Below are 8,926 nucleotides of genomic sequence, written 5' to 3'. Positions count from 1 at the left end.
TAATTCATTTTTAAGCCATCTTAAGTAGAACTATTATTCGAAAAGAAAAGATCTATCATGGACTTAACTAAATTGATGCAGAACTCTGTTAAGGATATTGATTGTAGTTGGAAAAGTACTGACAAATGAAGAGAAAAATGAGGGTTTTTTTAAAATAATTTTATCTATGGTTTTCAGTCCTGCTGTAAGTAGGCTGGAAGTGAAAACAATTGCTTTAGATTGTTTTACAGTGACAGCTGTGGCTGTTGAAATTGCTACAGACATTAAGCATCAGATCTCCCTGTGAAAGGATGACCCGTGCTCTGCTGACTATGAATCTATGCTGACTTACACCAAGCACACACTGCACAGTCCTGGTCACACGGGAAAGCAGATGGGAGGAGAAAAGAGGGAAAATAAATTACTTTTATTTGTATTTAATAAAATTTGGCCCACAGGCTTTCTGTGACTCAGTACTGAACATCTGGGATTGATCACAGGATCACAGACCGAGAAGCAGTCATCTGGCTTCTAGAAATAAACACATTCAGTCCCTCTTCCACAACATTATTTTCTTAATGATAAAATGCAACGGCCATTTTAAGTCTTTTCAATACTTGCAGCCACAGTACTTTTAACTTTTCAGTACTTTCTAGTGTTACTTTTTCACATCGGGGCATCAGACGATGTTAAATTTCATTTGAGCTTGGACTGGCAGCATTTGGGACTGCCCTCCACACACACACGCACACGCAGTTAATTCACTGCTGTTCTGCTTCAAAATTTTATGATACAATGGCAGTCCTGCAAGTCCAGCTTTTGTTAGTTCCCTTCCTCACGAGCACCCTGGGAGCAGCGCAGTACCTGGTGCAGGATGCAGCGCTGATGAACTACATGGACCGGCGTTTCCTCTCCCTGGAGGTACGTGCTACCTGCATCCTTCTGCAACTCTGCCTGCCTGCAAAGAGCTTTGAACACGTGTGAATGCTCTCCTGTGTGTGTGGACACAGAACAGACTGTATGATATACAATACCAGGATGACACACTTCCAGCTTTTTCAAATAAATAAGTAAAATTGTGGCTAAACCTTGAACTATAATGATTCCTACTTGCCACGTCATTTACTGCACGATGTAATTTCATAATGTTATATTTTCATTCTGTTATCATGTGTATGTTTTGTTTTACAACACCAATGAATTTAGCTAAAAATGCAACTGTTTATATAGTACTGCTACAGTCCATCCTAGGGAATAGTAATAAACATATTGTCAGCAGTAGAAGTGCTGTCAAGTGTTAACAAGGAGATAGAAGTTTATCAGGTGTTTTTTCTATGTACAGATAAACTACTGTTCCAGGTGGGTTTAAGACACATTTCTGTAAACTAGAAGTGTATCTTCACTTTAAATAATCCCCTTACAGCTGGGAGACTGAAATAAGTACTTCCTTTCAATTAATTACATAAATGTACTAGTTCTTGCTTCTTTTTCTGCAGTAAAAATGCTACCAGTACTGCAAAATATCTCTTCAGTATTGGTGTGCTATAATCATGTATTATTTATCTTAAATGATTAACATGTCCTTGGCTCCTGGCCTGCACTGGCAGACTTTTAGAGAAGCTCTAACTTGCCTTGTCTCATGTCTCTTTTTGTACAAAACTCCCACCGGTCTAAACTTCACAACACAGAAAGAACTGAAGGATTATTCTGACATTCTGTTCCCATTGTGCAGAGTGAGAATTAAATTTTCTTAGCCACTATAGAAATAACTTCACATGGTAATTCCTGTTCTTTTTGGCACCTACTAAAAATTATGCAACTCCACCTGTGGCATTTGGTGCAAAGGGCACCAAACAAAGAACAGGACAAAGGGTGAGGCAGACACTGAAGGCAGCACTTAGAAACATTTAAAATAAAGTCCTTGTAGAAAGTCATTGAAGAGCTTCCTGGGGACTTACAGTCATGTATAAATGGGGGAGGGAGGGAGGCACAAAGCAAACAAACCACCACCACCAAGTTTACATGGAACATGTGCAGACTGCACTAATCACTCGGGAAACTCAGACATCCCCTACTCAAACACCACCTTAAAACCAAAATACCTGAAATCTGTGCGTGAAGCACCAAACCAGAACACCCAATCTAGCAGTTAGATGTGCTATGGTTGTGTGTTTGGGCTCAAAGATTGGCTCAAATTCCTCATTTTCCCAAAGTGGCAGCTGGGCTACTATTTTCAGGACACCTATGATCTTAATAGAAGCAGCTGCATTGCAACAGAGAAATCACATTTCTCACCATTGAAAACATTACTAATTTGAATTTAGGTGAAAAGAAACATGTTCAGGTTTGGTTTTGTTTTTTTAAATATAACCAATTATTTGACACAGAAAAGAACCCCAAACAAACAACAAAACAAAAAAAAAAATCAACTAAAACTTCTTCAAATATAGCACACCAGTATTTTCATTTTCCCTTTTAAATGGATGTAAAATGGCTCCACTAGATTCTGCCTTGATCAGAAGAGGTGTATTTATGTGAAATGTTCCTGTTGATAGATCTGCAGAAAACTTTGAGACTGCTTCACCAGTGGTCCTACAGGATGAATTCCAAAGTTTCTGGAAAGCAAGTCATGATAGGTTATTAAGTACCATTAAGTACCTCTGGCTGTTTCCACTGGATAACTTTTCCTTCTTTAAGCAGCAAAACAAAGTATTTGGCTGTCAGTAAACACATCAAGGCAAAAAATGTGGGGTTTTGTCCAGACCTTGTGCCAGTCTCATGTGTCCTCTTCACATAGATAGCCAGCAACAGCCACTGGTTTGAAACAGATGGGGGGCAGGACTGGAGAGAATAGCATGTGTTTTTTTTAAAGCAATCGTGAATGATGTTGAAATGTATACAGAATATCCATGTATTTTCTTCCTGTGTTCCAACTTAAGAAGAGGCTGGAAAAATGCAACCAAGACATACTGGATTATGTGGACGAATTCCGAGGCTTTTCAAAGATGGCACTGTCGCGCCTGGCGGGACTGAACTCTTATAAGGCTGAGGTTAAAAGTGAAGTACAGAATTTGCTCACAAGAATTGAACGAGCACAAAGGGACATTGACTATTTTGGATCTGTCACAGATTCTAACCCATGCATAGAAGTGCACGAAGACCTGGTGAAACAGCAGCTACTTGAAGAGGCAGAAGGAAAAAAGAAACTTAAACTCATGCTTAATGCAAGTAAGAACAGTTTGCTTTTCAGAATGAGCCAGTACCTTAACCAATGTGTGAATGCTGATAGAGGGATAACAGATTTCCATTACCTATGTGGATACTACAGATAATTGCAAGGGGGTTTAGCTGTGAAAATATTACACTTATAAAAACGATGTATATGCAAAAAAGGTATGGGAGAGGGATAGAAGAAAGTACAAATCAAACATTTATTTTGCAGACATCCTAGCTGCATATCAAATTAATTCTTTGGAAGCTGCTTTTTATTATAAAGTAATGTAAAATCCTCTGAAGATATGCATTTCTGAGTACTGCAGCTATAATGAGGAATTAATGGTGGCCTTTGTTTTCTGGAGTGGGCAAGGGTCAAAACCTCAACTCAAAAGTGAGTTAATAAACACTTCATTCACAATTTGCATCTGGTTTACTGTCCTCCTCTGTTACTCTTTCTCTCTCTCTCCCCTCCTAGGTACTTTATCAGGAGAGCACTCTGGCTTAGCCATAAGCAAAGCTCAGTTCTGATTTGAAAATTAAATGTTATGGTACCTAGCATGAAGCATATATATACACACATATAAAATCTATACTTAAAAAAAAATTAAATTTATAATTATAAGTATTTTGCCCTTAAAAGGTTGAGTTATAAATGTAAATTATGTATTGTAGACATGTTTAAAAGTAGTCTGTTTTCTTTTCATAAAGTAAGAAATGAAAAATAAACAATAAGACATATAAACTGTTATTTTTTTAAAAAGACAGGTGAAAGACCTCTAGCATCATCAGTTATATAATTCCACTAAGTTCAAGAGAATTAGACTGACTGAATTTTACAAATAAGTTTACAATTTCTTCCTTGAACTTTTCTAGCAAAACAGTATTAAGGCAGATGGTTACAAAAGCAATCACCTATTCTGCTTCTAAGCTCTAATCATACACCACGATTGAGTGCTTTGACTATCAATATTTCTGTTCCATATACAGAACTTTTCAACATTAGGCATTTTTTTAGAGAGGCAAAAGAAATGAAGAATTTTTAAACTGACTGTGTTTAGGACACTTCGAAAATTATATCTTTCTGAGAGTTTAAGGGGGAGAAAATTACTTTCCATTTTCCCTTGCTGGAAATTATTGTGGCAGTTCTTAGTCACTTTACTTTCAACTTTTATTTTACTGTCAATACTAGTCAGAAGCTTTTCCCATTGAAGTCGATGGCAAAACTAATCCCTGCATAGATTTTACAGCACTTGGAAAAAGTAGAAAGACCCTCAACTCTAGCAAATAGCATCTCTGCTTCTATGCCATCATATCTTATCCAGAATCTATGATTATTTTTGCTGAGTCACTCTAAAACTCAGGCAGGAAAGTGTTTTTGAAGTCCAGCTATGTTACTGGTTTTGGTTCAAGTTCACACAGCCTTGAAAAGAACGATGTAGAATCACTGTTTTTACATGCAATAGCCAATGCCTTTGGGTGGAAAATGCAAAATTATCTTCTGCACATTTTGGGGTGTGATAAGAAATAGTGGGCTTTGAAGGTATCATTACCAAAATTTTTCCACGTTCTCTGCAGACTTTTTGCTTACTGTGAATGTCTCGATTTCTCTGTCTCCCTCCAAACTGTTATAAAAACCAAGGGGGGTTAAAAATTTTCTCTCAAGAAGAGAGACACTCCATAGATTTGTGATAGTAACCCAGTTATTTCTCCTGCAGAGGAAGATGTTGCTAATGTTGGTTAGGTATTTTGATTCAGCAGCTTAAAGTTTCTAGAATCTATCTAATCAAGAAACATTACTTTTGAGAAAGCTATTATGCCTTGTTCAGAGATGGTGCTTCCAGAGTGAGAACTTCCAAACCCCTCCCCCAAAAAAACTCCATGCTGTAGCAGTAACATCCAAATTCTTTGATTAGAGGGTATCAGTACACACAAATGACATAAAGATTGCTTTCTACAGGCAACTGGAATCTTGCCACTGACTTCAATAGGTTCATATCAGGCCAAATAGGGAGGCTGGTTTTGCTTTCTCTATTTCATCCGCTGCCAGAACTTCCTGCCTTAGAGCTTTGTTTGTTCTGTTTACTGAAATGGCTGCACTTCACTGAGAGCAATTCTTTAAACTTCAAATACTCTGCCTTGTAATTTATGGGTGCCTTTGGTAAACAAGCTTGTTAATACGCTTTGCAATAGAGTTTTTGCTGGAAAGGATGGTGCTTGATAAAGATCTTAGCGTCTAAATGCCGGAGTCTTCACAAGCTTGATGCTTTTTGGTTTTAAACTTCTATGCAGAGTGCATACAAAATGCAATGAAGCCAAAATTATGACTGGGTCTCTGTGATGCCAATTTTAATCCTATAGTGAGGTAAACAACTATGCAATCCCACCAGCCATGCCCCTGGCACAAGAATTGATAACACAGATGCCATACCAGTTCTTTTAAGAATGTATGCACATTCCTGGTTTTGTGATCTATGCATTTGTTCTAGTTCCTTTGTGCTGCAGGTGTTGGGAAGGGGAATGGGAAGATAGCCCAGTGTTCTGGATTTCTGTTGTGCTGATCTATTTTTATTTGTCTTTATAATATAAATGCATAAAAAGAGGCTAAGTGAGGATAAGAGAAGTCCTGAAAGAAAAATACTATACATGTGGCATATCAGGAAAATGGATTTTGATTTGTACGCCTTCAATAGGACATAAATGTGATTATTTTTACTGTGTTAACCTAAATCAGAAGTCAGTTCTCTGAAGTAAAAATTATAACCCTGTAAAAGAACTGACAAGAATAAGCACAGAATCAGTAACTGTGCTCTTGGTCTCCTCTCAGGTACACAAATGGAATCCCTTTTGGATAACACTGGTCTAACAGAACAAAGCCCAACACACTATGGGTAGCTGAAGGCACACAGTTTTCTTAGCAGGAATATCTCATATAAAACTATCTTCAGCACTATTTGTCATAGCCACTCTGCTGACATCTACTGATACACTGACCCTCGTCTTAGAGTGGAATTGAAAGGAAACTAAGTATTTCAAAGAAAGGTAACTAGAAAATTCACAGATATCCTAATTTTCTTTTCCTCTGGGTGTTTCCTTGCAGGTTGTGACCACATGCTTGCAGGTATTAAGTCCCTAAAGATAGTTAAGAAGACTGGAGATAAGCATGGCTCTTGGATGAAAGATCCTGGCAAAAAGCATACGAAGATTTATTTATTAAATGGTTCTGTAAATAATGTTATTTTTGAATTTGCAAATATAATGACATTCATGGAAAACAATCAGGCACTGAGTGCTCGCAGAGTCACATTGCCATTTCCCTGGGAAGGAACTGGCCACGTCATATACCGGGGTTTCCTGTTCTATCATAGATACGGCTCCTTAAATGAGATTATTAAATTCAATATGCAGAGCAGAAAAGTAACCGACCAAATGCTACTGCCAGGGGCTGGAAGGATTCCTGCCTATCAGCTTTCCCCACACACAAAAATAGATCTTGCCATTGATGAGCAAGGGCTCTGGGCAATCCATGCAGAGCCAGAGACTGGAGGAAACATTGTCATTACTAAAATCAACCACATAACCCTGGCAGTGGAGCACACTTGGGACACACCCTGCAGCAGCAAGGATGCTGAAGCAGCTTTCATGGCATGCAACACGCTCTACGTTGTCTACAACTCTCCTAGCGGAGGCACCTCTCGCATACGATGTGTTTATGATGTTTTGGATGCTGTAAGCACCTATGAAATCCCAGCACTGCATTTCCCAAGACGTCAGGGGAGCCACTCCACTATACATTACAATCCTAAAGAAAAGCAACTCTTCGCTTGGGGTGATGGATCCCAGATCATTTACAAGCTTCGCACACAGCAGAAAGTTTAGAATCTTTAGCAACTTTTCAAATAGACTTAAAAGCTGCCAGTCCCATGTCAACATGACCATTAATGTGCACTAAAATTACATTATGCCCATCCATTACAACTTTCACCTATTTCACATGACTTTAGGCTTATGTACCCCAGTGATCTTAAACTAACTCCCCATTAATATAAATTACATGATGACTAAATGCTACATGTGGACAACCCATACACACACATGCTAGTCCTAAAGAGTAAGGAATAACAATCCATCTCTGACATGTTCTCTTCCTCTCAAAATTATGTATTCTACTTCAGTGCTGTGGAAATCAAATCACAAGTCCTTCCTGTCCAATACACACTATCTGACAATCTCCACCGCTCTGAAGGTCGGTTTAGAAAGCCTTCTGGTAAGCAATATAAAATCACATGCTTCCAGAGAAATTATCCGTAAGTTTTAACTGCAGAGGTTTATTACATCACAAAGTATAAGAGTACAGACCCTCACAAACATAGTTTATATTTAACATTTAACTCTCATATATCACATCAAGGTTATTCTTAATCATTGAACTTCTACAGTATTTCCATTATATTTCCACATTTTTCTTATCCATATAGCTGTACGGTCCACTTTTGAACCTGACCATACATTAGTTGCAGCTAAATATTCACTCTTATCAGCCTCAAGTTGCCACTTTTCAGTATTTTTTTAGTGCATAACTGCTTGTGTGACAGAAGGAATGTTCCTAGATTATCCTGTTCTGTATCAAACACTATTTTTTTTAAATGTTCTACATGTCACTCTTTGTTTCCCTTCTAGTTGTGAGGCATTTCCCAATGCTTCAAATCACTTCCACTGGTCGTAGCAGAATCTTTCTCATCCTGTCCTCCAGCTCCAGGAAAATACCTGTTCAAAAAGGTGGCCCTGATGAGCACAATGATGCAAGAGAGGGCATGTCATTGCTCAGTCCTGTGTTAGTGAGTAACAGACAAACTCCAGGTAAATACAAATACACTTTTGTTTCAAAAACCAAACTGACTTTTAGTGTGAAATATAGGTACTGGCTGTAGTTTTGAGTTGTTGTGGGTTTTTAATTTTAATGACATCTGTATTTCTGTTTAATAACAAATAAGAAAAAAAAAAAAACTAGAGGAAAAATAAACACAACAAAAAAAGTCTCCCCCAAAACCCACAAAGAGTGGTGCTTGAATAGCAATCCACAGCTGTTTCTACAGAAAGCCCATTTAGTTCTTTAGACTGAAAGAGCTGTTGTTCTGCCTAAAAATAGCCTCAACAGAACAGCCAAACATCAGAGAATGATTTTGAAAAGGACTTCCAGAATTCAACTAAGAGTGTATAGACTCCTGAGCTGCAATAGTGATACTCTGCTTTTAGAAAAAAAAAAAAACTGTAGCATTCTAAGCAGCCTTAATGATTAGAGCACTACTTCTGTGTTACAGAAGCCATAGGAAAGCACAGTTAAAGACATCTCAGGCTGAAAGTAAGGTGAGTTGGCACTGGTTTCCTGCGTGACCATGGGCTAAAGGCAGGCTTGACTATTTGGCCTTTTATTCCTCATCTGTAAAAATAAAAACACCTAAATACAAAATGGTATTAGCCACCTTTGGAAGGCTTTGAGATCTTTTACTGCAAAAAGATGTGCAATTTTCTTTATTTAAGAAATAAAAGCTTTTGATGCAAACATGGATTGAGTCTGTTCTTTAGAAAAGGCATTCTTGGGATGTGCCATGTGCCATACTATTATTACACAACAGAGAAAGCCCATGTTACTGTTCTATGTAAAGTTTTTAATGAGCCATCCTCAAAAGTTCAAGCAGGGTCTTCGCTGAACCTTGCTGTCTGGGAAATCCAA

General features: G+C 38.0%; 1 protein-coding gene across 2 annotated transcripts; it reads left to right on the top strand.

The window, feature by feature from the left end:
• The first annotated feature begins 556 nt into the window (after positions 1 to 556).
• On the top strand, positions 557 to 8,200 carry OLFML1 (olfactomedin like 1). 2 transcript variants are annotated; one of them, XM_027714503.2, is made up of 3 exons: positions 557 to 900; positions 2,919 to 3,207; positions 6,293 to 8,200. In XM_027714503.2, the coding sequence occupies exons 1-3, from the start codon at positions 775 to 777 to the stop codon at positions 7,069 to 7,071; spliced, it is 1,194 nt and encodes a 397-aa protein (XP_027570304.1). In that variant the 5' UTR covers positions 557 to 774; the 3' UTR covers positions 7,072 to 8,200. The 2 variants fall into 2 exon arrangements, with proteins under 2 accessions (XP_027570304.1, XP_039240237.1); XM_039384303.1 differs by having other exon boundaries at positions 839 to 900; positions 3,109 to 3,207.
• Positions 8,201 to 8,926: the final 726 nt, after the last annotated feature.

The sequence above is a fragment of the Pipra filicauda genome, unplaced genomic scaffold, assembly GCF_003945595.2.
Source record: "Pipra filicauda isolate LSUMZ 115617 unplaced genomic scaffold, ASM394559v2 scaffold345_size814242_pilon, whole genome shotgun sequence".
NCBI lineage: Eukaryota > Metazoa > Chordata > Aves > Passeriformes > Pipridae > Pipra > Pipra filicauda.
The sequence above is the reverse complement of the archived record's forward strand: the minus strand, read 5'-3'. Positions and strand labels throughout refer to the sequence as shown.

What these genes read in the sequence shown, in the direction of transcription:
- OLFML1 (XM_027714503.2), top strand. Translation starts at nt 775, where the DNA reads ATGGCAGTCCTGCAAGTCCAGCTTTTGTTAGTTCCCTTCCTCACGAGC. An exon ending in GGCGTTTCCTCTCCCTGGAG is followed by an intron (nt 901 to 2,918) that starts GTACGTGCTACC and finishes TTCCAACTTAAG; the next exon opens with AAGAGGCTGGAAAAATGCAA. An exon ending in TAAACTCATGCTTAATGCAA is followed by an intron (nt 3,208 to 6,292) that starts GTAAGAACAGTT and finishes GTTTCCTTGCAG; the next exon opens with GTTGTGACCACATGCTTGCA.